We start from the raw sequence: 19,463 nt of genomic DNA on the forward strand, positions 1-19,463 counted from the left end.
CAAATAAAAAATAAAATAGGGCTGGGGCTGTAACTTACAGGTAGAATGCCACTGGGTCCAATCTCTAGCAATACAGCACACAGATGCACAATTTAAATAATGATTATTTTCAAAACAATACAGAAAGGTTCAAAATGAAAAAGTCCCACTTCCCCTAAAACTTCTCCAAAAATCTTGTGTGGCCTTCTAGGAAGGAATGATTTTATTGCGGTGCTGGGATTCGAACCTAGGGCCTTCCGTACACTAAGGCAGGGCTCTACCACCGAGCTACACTTGCCGCTTGGAAAAGAAATGATATGCACCTGAAGCAGCTCTGTAACTGTGTATCTCTGCTAACCCCTGAATATTCAAAACATCCAAACCAAACAAACACCAAAAAACCCAGCTGGGAACGACACTGCCGAGAGGAGACAAGTTCTGTGTGCTCGTGGCCCCCAACCCCACATCCCCAAGGCCAACACATCCGGAGCCAGGAGGCCCTGGCTCATACCTGAGCTTAACGAGGCACCCCGAGAAGCTGGGAGACTCCGCACAGCCTCCTCAAGGCCGTGGCCGCTCCCTCCCGCAGGTCCCAGCCAAGGCCTCGTGCAGTGCCAGTGCGCATGTTTGGGCGGGGCGTCATCAGGAGCACCTGTGTGCCACCAGGATCTCAGGCGCTGTCTATCACCTGTGTGGGCTGCAGGGCGCTGGGACGGGGCGGAGGGCTCTTTCAAGTGGCTCTACATCCCTGCCTCCCCAGGGGCTCCCCAGCTCGCCAGGTGACGGTGCGCTGGCCTTTTGGTTCCTCGTTCTATGGGTCCTAGGCCCTCCTCGCCATAGGACTGGACCATTGCGCACCTGAGAGCCGGGGAGGACGGGCGGAGGGGGCAGAGTGCTCAAGTGCTCTGGGCCATTTCCACACACTGCGTCGCCTTTTGCCTCATTCCCCTCCTGGGGTCGCCCACCACTCTCCCGAGGAGGAATCTGAGGCCAGGAAAGTGACATGGCTTGCCTTAGGTCTCACAGCCACCAGGCGGCAAAGCCCGGAAACTGAATTCTGTTCTTTCTGGCTCTAGAGCTTGGGGGGCAGGAAGGGGAACTGAAATGTAAAGAGGAAGTAAAATGGAAGAAAGAAGGGAAAGAGCACAGAATCCAGTGCAGAGGAATGTAAAGAAAAACACCCTTTAAATAGAAACCCATAAGCCGGGCATGGTGGCGCACGCTTGTAATCCCAGCGCTTGGGAGGTTGAGACAGGAGGATCGCACAGGTTCAAAGCCAGCCTCAGCTATTTAGTGAGGCGCTCATCAACTTAGTGAGACTCTGTTTGCAAAATAAAATATAAAATAGATCTGGGAGTATAGCCCGGACTTAGAAAAGCCCCTGGGTTCCACCCCAGTACCACACACACACACACACACACACACACACACACACACACCTATAGCCAGGCATGGTGGTGTTTGTTTGTAATCCCAGCATTTGAGAGGTTGAGACCAGAGGATCATGGTTTTTGGATAGCCTCAGCTACTTAGTGAGGCCATTTGCAACTCAGTGAGACCCTGGTTCAAAAATTAAGACTAAAAAATAGGGCAGGGGGTGTAGCTCAACAGTACATTGCCCTTAGGTTCCATCCCCAATACCTAAAAAAAAAAAAAAAATAATAGAAACCCATCACCTTGAAGGCCTAAACTTACTGACTGAATTCAATTATACCAGGTGAATTCTTTCGCGCACACACGTGTGTATGTGTGTGTGTGTGTGTGTGTGTGTGTGTGTGTGTGTGTGGTACTTGAACCCAGGAGTGCTCACCTCTGAGCCACAGCACCAGCCCTAATTTGTTTTATTTTGAAACAGGGTCTCCCAAAATTGCAGAGAGCCTTGCTAAGTGGCTGAGGCTGGCCTCGAACCTGCAATCCTCCTGTCTCCAGCCTCTCAAGTACTGAGATTATAGGTGTGCTCTACCACTTCTCTTTCGTCAACTTTGCCTGATTGGACATAAATTAATAGAGCAAAACTTAACCAGGCATGTTGACGCACGCTTGACATCCAGCATTCGGGGGGCTGAGACAGAAGAGAAAGATCATGGTTTGAGAAGAGCCTTAGCTAGAGTGAGGCCCTCTGCAACTCAGTGAGACCCTGTTTCAAAATAAAGAATAAAAAATAGGGGCTGGGGGTGTAGCTCTGAGGTAGAATGCCCCTGAGTTCCATCCCCAGTACTGAAGAGATAAAAAAAAAAAAAAAGAAAGAAAAAGAAAAAAGAAAGAATAAAAAAAAAATAGGGCTGAGGGTGTAGCTCGGAGGTAGAATGCCCTGGGGTTCCATCCCCAGTACCACACACACACACGCACACACACACACACACACACACACACACACACACACAATCAGAAATTGAAAGAAGCCCTCATTTCTGGCCCACCTATCAGTGTTTTCACCTAAACCGAGTACGCTGGGCCTCGGTGAGGCGAAGATCCAGTGCCCAGAGGCATAGCGCTTTAACATCACACCCGCTTCCAGCAGGCCTGGCAGCAGTTCTAGAGCCTGGGGTTCTTTGCATAAATAAAAAACGAGTTCCAAACTCTAGATCGATCTTGGCTGTTGAAGAGAGTTTTAATCAAATCCAGTGCCAAAACAGCGGGGCCTAGCAATTGCAGAGCCCCAGGCACACACACCACAGGCCTTTGTTTCGGATAACAGCTTCCGCTCCCACCACCCAGCCGCCTCTCGCTATTGAACTGGAGCCACTGTGGGGCGGAAGACTAAGCTGGGCAAGCCAGCGTCGGCCTTAGGAGACACTGCAGAGGGAGCTGGTCCTCCCAGCCATTCCCTGTTTAACGCGCTGCCTCCGGAGCGCTAGGAGATTCTTGCTAACTTTCTTTTAGGAGAGCAGGTACACTTTTGCATTAATAACGAGGGAAAACGGCGGGCATGGTGGCACATGCCTAATCCCAGTCCTTGGGATTTACGGTACTGAGACAGGCGGACGGAAGGTTCGAGGCCAGTCTCAGCAATAACGAGGGGAAACGGCGGGCATGGTGGCACATGCCTAATCCCAGTCCTTGGGATTTACGGTACTGAGACAGGCGGACGGAAGGTTCGAGGCCAGTCTCAGCAATGGGGCAAGACCCTTAGCACCTTAGTGAGACCCTGTTTCAAAATGTAAAGTAAAATGAAGGCTGGGGGTGTAGCTCAAAGGTAGAACGCCCCGGGGTCCATTCCTTATCACTAACACACACACCCCTTAAATACAGTGGGGGAGAGAAAAACAAAACGTCTCCGGTGTCTCTTATGAGACCAGAAGCACTGTACCTAGACACAGAAGTTAATCCACACACGAATTCCAGGCGCTCGTTATGTTACAACTTCCTCCTTTTAACAGATAGATAATACGTGAGGTCCGTGCCAGGCACGGAGCAGCATGGCAAGAGGATCCAGCGTTGGAGGACAGCCTGGCCGACTTAGTGAGGCTCTGTCCCCAAATCAAAAGGCACCTCTGGGTTCAACCCCAGTGACAACAGAGAAACAAAGGAGAAAGGAAAAATGAGACTCAGAGGATAAATAACCTGCCTCGAGTCCTTTGTGAATGAGGTCATAAATGGAAGAATGAGCCGGGCGTGGTGGCGCATGCTTGGAATCCCAGTACTTGGAAGGCGGAGATAGGAGGGTCGCAGGTTCAAAGCCAGCCTCAGCATCATTAGCAAGGCTTTCTGAAACTCAGTGAGATCCTGTTTCAAAATGAAAAGTAAAAAATTGGGCTGGGGGGGTAGAGCCCAGAAGTAGAAGACCCTTAGGTTCAATCCTCAGTATCACCCCTACACACACTATCAATCAATCAATAAATCAATCAGAAATTGAGGAGGCAAAGTGAATTCTAACGAGATCTCTATGATCCCCAAAGCTTCAGGCTGCTCCCCCGTGGGAACTCCCACACAGAAGAGCCTGATTGGGCGAGCAACATCTGGCAAGCCAAGTGACATCTTTCAATGGCTGAAGCGAGCTCCCCCTCCTGGGATGAGATGTAAATAGACGCTTCTTAACTCTGCCCTTTGCCTACAACTCGTCCTCCAGAGAAAGGGAACGCCTCTTTCCAGGACCTCACGAGGAAATGCAGAAAGCATCAAACCTGATACCTAGGACGCCCCACCTGCCTTCACTGTGACAAGACCCCCCCCCACATCCTCTTGGTCCAGGTCCACCTTCCATCTTAGACAACTGCAAAGCCAATGGAACCAATGGCTGGGTGAGCCTGTGCCACCTGCCCAACCTCTCTGCACCTAGAGGGTGTGGTCCAGAGTTGGTGTCTGGGAAGCATCTGTTGGGAGGATAGGATGGGGGAGGAGACAGAATGCCGAGGTTGCACACCCCCTCGGTGATACGCAAAACACGTCATCGCCACTGACATCAACCAGAGAGGGGCCGAGCCAGGAAGGGAAGGGCGCCTTATCCTGAGCCGCCCGCCTGTTCCTATCCCTAGGTCCCACTACAGTGCGCACTAAGAGGCCTTGTCAAAAGCGAAATTGATGGGCCGGGCGTGGTGGCGCAAGCTTATAATCCCAGTACTTGGGAGGCTGAGATAAGAGGATCGCAGGTTCTCGACAGCCTCAGCTCCTTAGACCCTGTTTCAAAATAGAGGATGAAAAATAGGGTTGGGGATGTAGCTCGGAGGTAGAATGCTCCTGAGTTCAATCCTCAATACCACCACCAAAACAAAACAAAACAAAAAAAATTAATAGAGGACAGACAGGGCACGGCCTAAGCAGAGAGGTCGGGCAGACAGACAGACAGACAGACAAGCAGCCAAGGCACGGCGAGCGTCTTCAGCTGTCCCTCAACGCTGTGTCAGAGGTTTCCTGGGCCAGAGCCCTCCCCGGCCCTAACCTAGTTTGGCTTTGTTCTACTTTTCTGAAACTAACAATAAAAAGAACCTAGAGAACCGTGCCTGTGGCAAGTCCAACTGCGGGGGCCTGCGCGTCCGGGGCCTTTCTCATCCCTACTGTAGAACCAAGAGTGCGTTCTGCCCAGAAACCAAAAGCGTGAGCTGTGTGGTCCTCGGCAGGACTCTGGTGTCCAGACGTCCACTCCAGGGTCACTGCTTCCGCCGTGCTCTGAGGAGGCCTACCAACTTCCACTACGAGCAGGATCTGTCACTAGCCGCACGCCTCCTTCCTGGAGCGCCGGGAGGGCCTGTACACTTTATAACTGCTCAGCTCTGCCTCCGACGAAGGCCTGGCCTGACGGAGCTCAGCTACCACCCCAGCAACCAGGAAAGGAGCTAACTTCCTTCCCCTCGTCTCCCCCAGAAAAGGATCAGAACCGATGGGAAGCAGAGAACAAAACTACTACGCTGAGAACGGCAATGAGTAAGTTCTCTCCACAAAAGAAGCCGGGCCAAAGAGCACACACTGTACATACAAAACGTGCTCGGGAAGGTCAGAGTCGGGCGAGTGCGCCCCAGGCACGGGGCGGGGGTGGTGGTGGTGCAGGAAACGCTCACCTCTCTGCTGGAAGGCGCAGTAACGACCGGAAGAAGTGCGGATGCTCAACGACACTTTAATTTGATCTGTGTGTCGGGCACAGGAGCATGTTCGTTTTGTGATAATTCATCAAGTTGTACACTTAATGTTTTGCGTGATTATACGTACTTTATTTTTTTAAAAATTGCTTTTTCGTAGAAAGAAGGAACTTATACTTCTTGCAGTCTGCTTGCAGGATCGAATCCATGTATAATGGGCCAAAGCCTTAGAAAGCAAAATGAAACGACTCTCCCCAAAACACGAGAGCCCCTAGGCCTGCTTTTCTCACCTTAAATGTTCTTCTCAGTTTGCAAATTCAATCAGAGGCTCCTTCAGGCAGAGTTTCACTGAGTCTCAGGACCCGATCAAGCCGTTTTCTGCACTTGGCCAAACTCTGGATGGGCCAAGTTCTGCCTGTGGCCTCGGCGGGCGGCGAGGGAATAGCTGAGCAATCCTCGCCCCCACCCCCAGGTCTAACGCCAAGGGGAGCACAGCAGAGTTACGGACTCTCTCCAAATTGCACAACGAGCTGCCGGTGGGGGGCCCTGCGAGTCTCAGTCCAAGGACTATGGCTTTTCTACAACATATCATTCCGTAGGGGCCAGTTAATAAACATTCCCCTTCGGGGCACTGAGAAAAATGAGCCTTGAGAACCTCACTGGTCATTCTTTATGTGCGAAATACACAACAGGGTTCGCCAAGCCCGGCACCAACAGGAAGTCGTCTTTCTGGGAGAGGGGAGAGGAGGAGGAGGAAATGCTGAGCTTGCAGCAAGGCGTTGCGACACAGCCCCGTGTTTTTGTGGCGACGACGCTCCCCTCATCAAACCACAGTCGCATAAATGGACTCGTTCCACTTAAGAAAGGAAAAACAGAACGAAACAAACCAGTGTTTAAAGGCTCTAACCCGGGACCTCACAGCCCGGACCAATTTTTTTTTTTCCTTAAGGTTCTTTCCTCACTGTCTCTTTCAGAATGCAGCTAAAAATAAAGACTTAAAGCTCGAAATCATGTAAGCAAGTAAGCACACACACACACATTGGGCTTTTCCCTTATATGGCTGCGTTATTCTCTGGGCTTTGAGAAGTCCAAATGAAGAGATGGCCACCAACCAAAACAATCCTTCAGACGTTTGAAAAGGAGGAGAGAGAACGAGGAGGGTTGGTGAATGACAAACGAGCGCCAGGCTCAATGGGGATAAATAGCACGAGAGGGATGAGTTGCTATAGCACTTGGAAAACACAGGCGCATGCATTTTGACACTGGTGCCTTGTCCAAAGAGCCGGCTCTGCCCTCTGGCCTCGGTGCTGAGAAAACTACATCTGCAGTAATTTAACATAAAGGACTCGAAGAAGGAAACCAGCGCAGGGGCATGACTGAAAATTTAATTGCGGCCCTTCTCAGCACACAATCTGTAAAAGAGATGCAGGCAGAGCTCAAGGTCAGAAGACGGTGGTGGGGGAGACGGAGAGAATCGTGCAAGATACACGAGCACATAAAGAGCCGGGGTCAGCCCTGGAGGGGCGGGGTCGTGATGGATGGCCGTTACCATCGCTGCTCCGGCCAGTGTTTCTGAGCAGAACACTGCCACCACCGTGACAAGCCAGGGCCACCTGTGTGAGCGGGGGAAGCCTCCTCTGCCCGGCGCTCTGTGGTTCACAGTGCCATCAGATGGAGCCCTGCACGCCAGGCAAAGCACCCACCTTCACTGATGGGAAAACTTGGGACCTAAAAGCAGCTGTGTGAGGGCTGACTGGTACAAAAACAGGCACAGGGGCTGCAAGCTGGGCCCCCCCACATGCAGGCCAGGGCTCCTTTGACTCACAAAAGCGTAGAACACTGGCCAGAGTGCCAGGGTTGAGTTTGGACTGTAGCCATTCCCTAACTCTCCCAGTGATTGTAAACAGGCCATTTCCTCCTTTTTTTTTTTTTTTTTTTGAATGGTACTGGGGATTGAATCCAAGGGCCTTCTACTCCTGAGCTACATTCCCAGTTCTATTTATTTATTTATTTATTTATTGAAACAAGGCCTTGCTAAATGGCTGAGGCTGGCCTTGCCTCCCAAGAACTAGGATGACAGGCATGTTCCACCATGCCCAGCCCCATTCCCTTCTTCAGATTCTCATCCTCCACTGGAAAAATAACAGGGCTGATCTAGATGGGATGCAGGTGGGTGGGGAGAAGACGCAATTGAGATATAAGTATACCTATCTCCATCTCTGCCCCTCTTTTGTTTTGTGCTGCTGGGGATGGAACCCAGGGGTAGTCTACCTCCGAGCTACACCCACAGTCCAATTTTTATTATTTATTTTTGAAACAAGGTCTCACTGAGTTGCGGGGGACCTCGCTAAGTAGCTGAAGCTGGCTGCGAGCCCGGATCCTCCTGTCTCAGCCTGCCAAGTACTGGGATTCCCAGCGTGCGCCACCACGCCCGGCCATCTGGCCATCTATCTCCTCTCTACGCTCATCGGTGGGTCTCTCCTTGAACGTCAAACGGAAGGGCACAATGGCCCGTCGCTGCAGGGGCATCCTGTGCGGGACAGAATACAATACACACATGGGACCTAGGGGAGTCCTTCCCAAGAGGCAAGCCTGGAGACCACCTCCGTTCTCTAAAGATGCAGGGTAGTGGCGGCCACTGGAGACACGTGTGTCCTGCTGCTGTCCCATGGCTTTCTTCTTTGCACTCATGAGGGATGGACCTTCTTTATAAGCCTTCGGATTCTGTTTCTGTAGACACTCGTGGGGCCCACGTGTGCCATCCCAGTCCTCTGCAGTCCTCGGGCCAGCCACGGCAACTCAGCGTGGCCCTCTGTAACTAGGCCAGACCCGGTTTTCAAATAAAAAGTTAAATAGGGCTGGGGGTGTAGCTTGGAGGTAGAATGCAAAAGAAAGAAGAAAGAAAGAAAGAAAGAAAGAAACAAAGAAACAAAGAGAGAGAGACACCCTGCTTCTTGGTAACACTGCATGCTTCTAATGGCTTCCCCATGATTGCCCATAAAACGCTGGAGCAGGGAATCAATAATAATGATAGCAACACAAAAAACAACAAAAATGATAACAAAAATTCATAACCAACAAAATAATATAATAGCAAAATTCCTACCCAATATCATTCACTAAGGGCCTTTTTGCATGACTATTCCCGAGCCCTATCAAAATCCATGATAGTTCCTGGTCTCTACAGCTACCACATGAAACTGGTATCTTTAGGGGTAAGAAAACCAAAGCTGCAGGGCTAGAATCAATCAATCAATCAATCAATCAACCTACCTATCTATCATTGTGAAATGGGGGATTGAATTGTTGGGGATGATATGGGAGGGTCTATCTCTGAGCTATATCCTCTCACACTATTTTATTTAAAATAGGGTCTTTTTTGCCGGGCGTGGTGGCGCACGCTTGTAATCCCCGCGCTTGGGAGGCAGAGACAGGAGGATCGCGCAGGTTCGAAGCCAGCTGCGTGCGCTGGCTTAGGAGACCCTGTTTCCAAATAAAAATGTAAAAGTAGGTCTGGGAGTGTAGCCCGGAGGTAGAAGGGCTTCCAGGAACCCCAGTACCACCAAAAAAAAAAAAAAAAAAAAAAGGGGTCTTTTTTATTCTTTATTTTAAAACAGGGTCAAGTGCTTAGATTCAAGTGTGTGCCACCATGCTTGGCAATTATTGTTGTTTTGGGGATTAAACCCAGGGGCATTCTACCTCTGAGTTACACCCCCAGCTCTATTTTATTTTATATTTTTTTAATGGCACTGGGGATGGAACCCAGGGGCATTCTACCTCTGAGCTCCACCTCCAGCCTTATTTTTTATTCTTTATTTTGAAACAGGGTCTCACTGAGTTGTGCAAGGGATCTCACTAGGTAGTTGAGGCCGTCCGTGAACCGCGATCCTCCCGTCTCAGCCTCCGGAATGCTGGGATTCCAAGCGTGTGCCTCCACGCCTGGTTTAATTTTTATTTTGAAATAAGGTCTCGTGAAGTTGTGGAAAGCCTCGTGTTGCTGAGACTGGCCGCTAATCTGCAATCCTCCCGTCTCACCCTCCCAAGTGTGGGGATTACAAGCGTGTATGCCACCATGCAACAGGGTCTTGTTAAGCTGCTGAGGCTGGCCTCAGACCTGTGATCCTCCAGTCTCAGCCTCCCAACGACTCGCACTGCAGGCGTATACCACTGCACCCAGCTAGGGCTGGGACTGAAACCACTGTCTGGGTGCTCACAAAGCTCATTCCTTCTTTCTACCTCATGAGGAGGCTCTAGTTAGGCCAAGCACGTCCAAGAGTTTGGGGAATGCTGCTTGGTTGTGACTTCCTCCCCTTGGCACCCCGCCACAGGAACACCTTCCAGTAGCCATGAAGTTCTCCCGTGGAATCCCAGCTGTGGGGTAAGTGGGCTGGGCAGACCCAGGTGCACCCGAGGGACCGGGTCCGGCATGGCGATCTCAGCCCCAGGCCACTAACCTGGTGAGGCACGAGCCCCAGGGAGGTCGGAGGTTCGTTCATACGATCGTCGCTGCTGCTGGCCACGGCGTAGCCCCTGGGGAGAGGACACCAGAGTTTATGGAGAACACAGGTGAGGGCGACCGGGCAGCGTCCAGGTAAGACTGATGAGGCTAACCCAAAGGCCCCTCACTGCACAGCATAAGCTGGCAACACACCACATTCCCCGGGAGGGAGGGAGGGAAAGAGAGTGCTAAGGAAGTGCACGGTCTCGAGCTGGGAAGGCCAGAGCACGTGACCACTGGCCAGCTGCCCAACTCCTCTGTGCTTCGGGCCCTCGTCCACAAAGTAGGCTCAGGAGGTTGCGGTGATAAATTAGGAGTCTGTTAGATAAGCTGCCATGCGTGGCGCTTGGCGCAGGACAGGCCTGTGAATGTAAATTCCCTGACTCTCAGAGAGTCACACATCTAATTTTGAAATGGGAAACTTTCTAACCTTAGTTTCTTTTACTTATTTATTTATTTATTTATTTGTTTGTTTATTTTTCCAAGAAGCAGGCTCTCACTCTGTTGCCTGGACCCGAATCCAACTCCTGGGGCTCACGCAATCCTCTAGCCTGGGCCTCCCAAGCAGCTGGGGCTACAGGAATGCCACCATGCCCGCTTTGGTTCTCAAAGATTTTATCCCAAGTCCTTCCTGCCACAAGGTGGCAGTAAACTGAGGTGGCAGGGACAGCTAAAGCAGGCGGCAAAGGCGGGACGAGGACAGAGGACCTCCATCTTCACTGAACTCCAGAGCATCCTCGGTAGGTACAGATGCTACCACCGTTATACACAAGCAATCTTTCCAACTGCGTAGGAAGCCTGCGAGCCACAGAATCAACAGAATACTCATGTGGATATGTGAACTGACTTTCAGAGAATCCAATCTTTCATTTCTTTCTTTCTTTCTTTTCTTTTCTTTTTTTTTTTTTTTTTTTTTTTTTTGCAGTACCCGGGAGAGAACCCAGGGGCACTGTACTTCCGTGCTACACCCCCAGCCCTATTTTTCAGTCTTTTTTTGTTATTGAAACAGGGTCTCATTGAGTTGCGAAGGGCCTCCCTAAGTAGCTGAGGCTGTGCACACACTGTGATCCTCTGGTATCTTTCTCTGCCTCCTGAATGCTGGGATTACAAGCGTGCGCCACCACGCCCAGCTCAATCTTAAATTTCTGATAAATCTTAAATTATTTTGATTATCTCTTGCTTGTAATACAGACAGCATAACACAGTGCTCAAAACCAGCTTGGAGCCACACAGCTGGGCCAAGTCCTGGCTTCTCCACTTATGAAGATACAGACCTTTAGCTGCTTAGTTATCCTCATATGGCTCAACTTCCCTGTCACAATGAGAGTAATAGTTACAGTTCTTCCCTAACACATCTGCTATGAGGATGAGCTAATATTTGTGAAATGCTTAGGGCACTGTCTACCATGAAAGGAGCACCAACTAAGTGCTTGAAAAATTAAATTACAACATATTTGTCATATAGCCAGGTAGCAATACCTATTTTTTGTGTTTGTTTTGCTGTGGCACTGGGTTTTCGACTGAGGGCTAGACGTCATACATGAGGTATTATAGAGATGATGTGATTTACATCTCCTTCTGGGAAACATCTAAGCCCACTGGCAATCCTAAACTACCTTAATCCAATTAGGGCTGGTTTGATTCCTTCTGGCTCACCGTTGCTCTAAGGATAGAGGCCCCAGTGAGCTCTATCCACCAGCCCAATTTTATATATTTTGAAACAGGGTCTTACTAAGTTGCAGAAGGCCCAAGTTGCTGAGGCTGGCCTTCAACCTGCAATCCTCCTGTCTCAGCCTCCCAAGACTGAGATTACAGGCATGCATCACCATGCCCAGTGTCTAGGGTTCAGTCTCAAGTACTACATACGAAGACATAGGTATGTACATACATACACACATCTACACATACAACATGCCTCTTGGGGGGAGGAGTCCTCAGAGTGATCACCAATCCCCAGAAGCAGTGACCAACAACGACATTGACAAAAACGTACTGACGGAAAAAGGGGAAAACTGGAACGTGAGGCCAGCCAGCAAGGGAACCGTGGAAAAGACCCTCGGCAACAGGGTCCGGCTCACGGGGGCCTCGATCCCCAGAGCAACGCTGAGCCAGAAGCACAGCGGCCCTAAGTGGGTTGAGGTGGTTCGGACTGCTAGTGAGCTTAGGTGTTTCCCACAAGGAAATGTAAACCGTCATCTCTCCAATTTCTCATGTATGACGTCCAGCCTTCAATAAAACAAACCACAGAACACACAGGGATGAGGAGTGTGGCCCGTGGGCGAGGCACATGCCTGGGCATGGCTCCCTGCACCCAACAAGCAAAATAATTAGACAAGTTTCTTTTCTTTCTTTTAAGAAATTTCTCTAATTTTTTGCTTGTGTCACTCTATTGCCCAGGATGACTCCAAACTCCTGGGTTCAAGTGATCCTCCTGCTTTAGCCTCCCGAGTACTGAGACTTAAGCACGTGCCATGAGACCCTGCTTGGGACAGTTCAATATCAATTGGATATGTGATTATGTTAAAAAACTGCCTTTAACTTGTTTTATGTGTAAAAATAGTAGAGGTTGGACGCATACTAAAAATATATATTTTATGAGTGAAATATTATTATAATATTTTGGTGGTACTGGGGTGGGGGTGGGACCCAGAGGCTTTCTGCCTCCAGGCTATACTCCCAGACCTATTTTTTACTTTATTTAGAAACAGGGTCTCATTAAGTTACCGAGAGCCTCACTAAGTAGCTGAGGCTGGCTTCGAACCTGTGCGATCCTCCGGTCTCAGCCTCCCAAGCAAGGGGATGACAAGCGTGCGCCACCACAGTCGGTTCATATTATTTAATATGTATCTTCTTTTATGTATGACTGAATTTTCCATAAAAAAGTTTTGTTGATGTTTCTAAAAAATGGGTATATGATATTACAACACATGACCAAAGCTAGAAACAATTATAGACCACAGGAGCATACCCAAAGGAGATCCGGAGACAGAGACAGAAGCTAAAGACTTTAAGAGTTAACATGATTAAATGCTTTCGTGGAAGCAGAAAGTCCAAAAACCACAACTCCAGTAGAAAATAGGAAATGTATAAATAAGGCCAAATGGAAATTCTGAGCTGCAACATATAATAATGATATTATAATGAGATAAAAAAAAAACTCAATTGCTTTGGGCAGAGTGGCATACACCTAAAATCCCAATACTTGGGAAGCTGAGACAGAAGGATCAGAGTTTCGAGGCCAGCCTCAGCAACTTTGTAAAGCCTTGCCACCAAATAAAAAATGAAATACGGCTGGGGGTTGTAGCTCAGAAGTAGAACCCCCTTGGGTTTAATCCCCAGTCCCCAGTCTCACACACATACACTCTCTCTTCTCTTCGCTCTCTCTCTGTCTGTCTCTGTCTCTCTCTCGCACACACGCACACATAACACACACCTTTGATGAACAGGTTTTTTTTTTTTGTGTGGGTCTGGGGATGGAACCCAGGGCCATTCTACCTCCGAGGTACACCCCCCTAGCCCTATTTTTTTATTCTTTATTTTGAAACAGGGTCTCACTAAGTTGTAAAGGCCTCACTAAGTAGCTGAGGCTGGCCACAAACCATAGATTCTCCAGTCTCAGCCTCCTGAATGCTGGGATTACAAGTGTGCGCCACCACACCTGGCTATCAATGGATAGTTTTAAATATGAAAGAATAAGGAAAATGAGATATAAGGCAAAAGCAAATAGCCAGACTGAAGGGAGGAAAGACAAAAAATGGTTGAAAATGCAGAAAAGGCAGCCGGGCGTGGTGGCGCACGCTTGTAATCCCCATGCTTGGGAAGCAGAGACAGGAGGATCCCGCAGGTTCGAAGCCAGCCATGCTGGTGTAAGAGACCCTGTTTCCAAATAAAAAAATATAAAATAGGTCTGGGAGTGTAGCCCGGAGGTAGAAGGGCTTCCAGGAACCCCAGTACCACCAAAAAAAAAAAAAAAAAAAAAAAAAAAAGCAGAAAAGGCCATGAAAGACAAAACTAATAGCGAATATATAACAATAATAACGTCTTCTGGGGCTTCGACTATGTAAAGACTTTTTAAAGAACAAATGTGAAGACACTGCTGGCTATATACTCAACATCCATTCTCCTCCTCTGCCTTCTCACAATTTTATTCATAGAGGCAGTATGCCCAGCCAAAAACAAAACCAAAACAAAACACTACATTGATCAGTATTCCCTGCAGCTAGGAGTTAGATCAAGGGCTTAGTCTGCCAGGAAAGCCTTCAAAAAGGGGCAGACTCAGACGGCCACAACATTCATCCTTTCTTCGAAACCACCGTGCGAATGCCGCGCTGGGGGCCCAGCCACTATCTAGTGACCGTAGGGGAACGTGCGTAGGAAGACAGGTAAAGGCAGCTGAGCGAATGAGAAGGAAGGCAAGGCCCAGAGGCACAAAGAAACTGTCACAGCAGGCCTGCTGCTCACCCCGCACTCCCTGCTGCCTAAGAAAGAGCAAACCCCGTTCGGTTGAGTCACGGAACGGGGCCTCTGTTACATACAGCCGGACAGAATTTCTAACGTAAGTGGTTCACGTATTACCTTGCAAATATTCCAGGCTAAGAAAATCAAAGCTTAGCCAGTCGTGGTGATGCACGCTTGTAATCCCAGCACTAGGGAGGCTGAGACAGCAGGACTGTGGTTCGAGGACAGCCTCAGCTACTACTTAGCGAGGCCCTCTGCAACTCATCCATTCAACCTGTTTCAAAATAAAGAATAAAATATAGGGCTGGGAGTGTAGCTTGGAGGTAGAATGCCTCTGGGTTCCATACTCAGGACCACAAAAATAAATAAGTAAAGCATGAAGGTCCAAAGACCCCTGCCCCAAATGTATATTCTCCCTCATCATCAGTTGCCACAATAACTCTAGGAGAATTTAACTTTAGAGGGATACAGCCTCAAAAATCACCTGGCATGTTATCTCAGGCCAAAGAGTCAGACTGGGTTTTTGTCTGTTTGTTGTTTTGGGCACTGGGGACCGAACCCAGGGGTATCCTGCCTCCGAGTCAACCCCCAGCCCTTGTATGTATGTATGTATGATGTATGTATGTATGTATGTATGTATGTATGTATGTATGTATTTTGAAGTGGGGTCTCATTAAGTTGCTACGGCTGGCCTCAAACCTGCAATCTTCTTGTCTAAGCCTCCGAACAACTGGGATTACAGGCACGCGCCATTTTGCCTGGCCAAATCTAGGTATTTTTTAACTTAGAAAAAGAGCATAACATTCTCAAAAGACTGAGACTGAGAAGAAGCCAAGGGAGACACTGATGAAGGACTGCCCAGAAAACTTTTTGTTTGTTTGTTTAAACAGCCTTCTCTGAATGGCAAACTCACCCTTCTGGATGCTGCAAGACGGAAACCATCAATTCCACGGCCAGCGCTCCTGCAATCATGGCCAGCCCCGGACGGCTCACAGTGCACTGCTGGTCCAGGGTCCGGTCTCTGGTCGACTGCAGAGAAACAGGCATTGACACGTGCTGAAAGCTCCAGACCACTCAACCTAGAGTGCCTGAGCGCGAAACTCCTCCCTGCTGACGCTTTCAAATCCCAACAGATGCCCGCCGCTGGCCGAGGGCATCCAGCTTCAACAGGAGCATTTCTTGGGAGGATCAAGAGGCACAGAATATCTGATTAAGTTAATTAAGTGAGGTGACGTGCTGAAGAGGATTAGCCGCCTCAACAATTAAAGGTGGGGAAAAGCAACCACAGCACGGGCTCTGCTGATGGATCTGCACCCTGTGCTCTTCAGACGGCCTCAATCCAGCTCTCCTGGACTTGACAGCTAAAAGGCAGAGAGACGGAGAGGAACAGGGATTTGAAAAGTACGAGGGATTCTGCCCTGCCCTTCAAAGAATGAAAGCCTCTGAGGACCTCTGAGATGGGCGCCATGCCTTGCTGTCCTGCTGTCCTCAGCTGCTTACGACATGGGCACCTCGTGACCCCCCCAGACACAAGCCTTCACCCATTCAACCAAAGACATCCTAACCTAACAACTCTGGACAAATTCAGGGCTTTTCAGGGGGTAATTTCAACTCTGAGCAAATTTCGCTTTAAGAACAGAGATGGCTTTGCCACAATAGACCCTTCATTCTATTTGCTGGCAATAACCAAACAGGAGGACCAGGGCATTTCTAGCTCCGTGATGAGATCATCAAGCCTGCCCTCCTCAAAGGAGGGAAAGGTCATCTTTTCTCTCTACTGGGAGGACGTAAAAGCCAGTCGCCCAAAAAAGCAACGAGATATTACAGAACAAGATCTGAAAGACGGGGATAATCGAGGGGCGAGAACAGAAAGCACCCGTGCTTCGCTCCCTGGGAATTATGGTCTGCTCTGATAAAAGACCATTCCTGCAGAGCGCCTTGAGTGGTGTCATTGGCGCAGAGCATCCTGCATGCGTCTGGCGTGGCCCTGCCATTCACAGTGCCTCTGCACTTGACCCACTTTCTGCTGTGAGCTGGCAGGCCTGGTGTTCCTCCCCCTTCCGTGAGCTTGCCAGCGAAAATCTAAGAGGTGTGGTGCAAGTTGAATTTCGGACAAATAACAGATCATTTTTCTTAGCCTAAGTGGTCCTCAAATATTACACGGGACATACTTATACTAAAAGTTATTATCTGCCTGAGATTCCGGGTTCCTGGAAACCCTGTATTGTGACTTGATAAATGTGGCGAGCCTATGTCCCACTCCCATTCCGCAGAGGCACAGGGAGCCGAGGAGATGTATTCGGGGTCACCTGTGAGGCTGTGTCAGGGCCTGGACCGCCATCTGGGTCTTTGGACTCCATGTTTCACGCTCTGTTTACTACGGTGAGCGAGGAGACGGTATTGAGGGCCATCGGGAAGCAGCCTGTGCTGCGGTTTCTGTGCTGTCTCCACAGGGCTTGTGGCCACATTAATATTGGCGAAGAGCGAAAGCTGAATAGCCAGTCATGCTAATCAAGGCTCTTGGCAAGATGATGCTACCCCAGCCTTGTGAAAAGACAGTGTTGAAACAGCAATGAGAGAGCTGGGTCTCTCTGCCCCAGCACACAAGACAGTCATTGGTGATACGTGGGTCCACAAAGAAATCCACTTACATCTCCCGGAGCCACCACGTCATTGCAGAAATAGCAGCCAAGTTTGTAACCGGGGATGTTGGCAAAAAGCGACGAGCCCAGGAGGTCGGCGGATGCCCCGGCGTGGCGTGGACACACGTCCCCAGCCCCCTGCTGCCTGGGCTTCTTCAGTCCATGTCGCATGACAACAAACGTGTCAAAGCCCAAGGCGGCATTGATGACCAGCTGCGGAGTTCAAGGAGTAAGAGTTGAGAGAAAGGTAGGTCAAGCCGAGGCTCGTTTGTTATTTGACCCTAAAAGATTTTGTTTGCATATGAGTATAACTAGACCTACTGGCCAATGTGGCCAAAGCTCCACAATACTAATATTAAGCACAAAAAACTGACAAATGGTTAGCATAAATCATCTCAATTAATCTCTTTCTTTCTTGTTCGTTCTTTGCCGTGTATGTGCTGGTCCCGGGGACTGAGCCCAGGGGCATTCTACCTCGGATTCTACTTCTGAGCTGCACCCTCGGCCCTATTTTAGTTTTTATTTACAAACAGGGTCTCGCTAGGTGGCTGAGGCTGGCTGCGAACCCGCGACCCTCCTGTCTCAGCCTCCTGAGTCCTGGAGTTACAAGCGTGTACCACCACGCCCGGCTTCAAACAGCTACTATTAAAATATTGGAGCATTTCTTCCTGCTGGGTGGCCTTGAGAAGTGTATCTATCCCTATGCCTGGCCTTCCTTCTTCCTCCTCCTCTTCTCCTTTCTCCTGGATGCCATGGCTGAGCAGCTCGCCCGTCACTCCCTGCTGCTCAAGTTTCTGCTTCGAAGCCCGAGGTGGCGAGCCAGACCTCTGAGCTAAATAAACCTTTCCTACTTTATCTTGCCAGGTATTTTTAGTCGCAGCAATGCAAACGCTGACTAACAGGTATGGGGCAAGGCTTAGCTAGCGATTCTCTACTGCTGACCTGTATCAACTGTCACTCACCAAGCAAGGAAGGAAGAAAATGAAGTTTCTGTCCTCTGGGAGCTTACACTGGGCATCAGTATGCCTTCTGTGTAGAGTCCTTCCAAAGACTGTTAGAAAAAGTCGCCTTGCCATTACTGCTGCCTGGCACACGGGGGATGGTGTAACAGGGCAAAAGCAGTCTCCAGGGAGGCCCTGGCCCTGGGCTGCCCGGGCACACAGGTCGCTACTCTTTGTCTTTGCTAAAGGGAAGGAGGGCTGGGGACCTCTCCCTAAGTCCTGCGCAGAGACCAGAGCCCACCTTCCTCTTGCTCGCGGCGATGACGGTAGGAAGCCACCGGCTCTCCCTGGTGTCCATCAACAGGAAGATGACATCATGGCTCTCAATGAGCTGCTCCAGCTGCTCCACGTCCTTGCGGGCTTGCTCCAAGGTGACGCTGGAGAAGTCCACCGGGTGTCCGGGCATGGGGATGCTCATGTTGTATCCTCTGGAGTTCTAGGGAAGCACCCGGATGTATTATGTCTCAAGCCCGGCCTCCCCAAAGCCACCAGCACATACGCACTTGCAGCCACAAACTTCTCTGAGTACAATTATGTTGCTTTTCCCTACCTGACCTGGGCCCTTCACCTAATTCGCCTCTTAAAAATCGAGACAAGTTGCAAATCTTTCTCAAATCACTGTGCAGGGGAGGGGCACTGAACCAGAGCCCCACAGTGGGAGGTAAGTGCTCTGCCACCGAGCTAAGGCGCTCGCCTCCTTGCAGATCTTAACAGGGAGCTACAGACAGATGCTGAGGAAACCAGGGACATTAACGTCACAGAGAAGAAAGTGTTCTAGAGTCACCAAGCACACCTTTAGCCCCCTGCAGCCTGCTGACACAGGAACATAGGAAAACATCAGCCTTTCCACCCATCTGCCAAACCCTGTGCTGCCTGGAAAACAGCTCAGGGCAGGGCAGGTAGGTCTTTTCACAGAGGAAAACCTACGTTGTAGATAGTACATATTTTCTCCTTTGCTTCAACTTTAAAATTTAATTTCAGCCGGGCGTAGTGGCGCACACTTGTAATCCCAGTACTTGGGAGGCTGAGATTGTAGGTTCACAGCCACCTTCAGCTACTTAGTCAGACCCTCCACAACTTAGTGAGACCCTCTTTCAAAATAAAGAGTAAAATATAGGGCTGGAGGTATAGCTTAGAGGTAGAATGTCCCTGGGCTCCATCCCCAGTACCACACACACAAAAATGTTCATCTCTGGAATCCATGAAAAGGACAACAATAATTCCAATAATAACAACAACAAAAGCTGTAAGCAAAGCAAGAAAGGATGCTAAGCAGGCAGAGCTTCAGAAGAAAAGGGATTTCCAAACAAGCTTATTTCAGCTAAGAGACCACCACAAAAACTGCTACCGAGCCCCAAGTTATGAATTCACT

At 49.6% G+C, this 19,463-nt stretch overlaps 1 protein-coding gene across 1 annotated transcript in view; it reads right to left on the reverse strand.

The window, feature by feature from the left end:
• ATG7 (autophagy related 7) overlaps positions 1–19,463 on the reverse strand; it is a gene marked incomplete at both ends in the record, with an annotated part of 128,537 nt that overhangs the window by 45,361 nt on the left and 63,713 nt on the right. The window contains 4 exon segments of the mRNA XM_080718172.1: positions 9,947–10,022; positions 15,362–15,477; positions 17,100–17,303; positions 18,333–18,527. Coding sequence (XP_080574298.1) covers positions 9,947–10,022; positions 15,362–15,477; positions 17,100–17,303; positions 18,333–18,527 — 591 coding nt within the window.

The sequence above is a fragment of the Muscardinus avellanarius genome, assembly GCF_963383645.1.
Source record: "Muscardinus avellanarius genome assembly, chromosome: 22".
NCBI lineage: Eukaryota > Metazoa > Chordata > Mammalia > Rodentia > Gliridae > Muscardinus > Muscardinus avellanarius.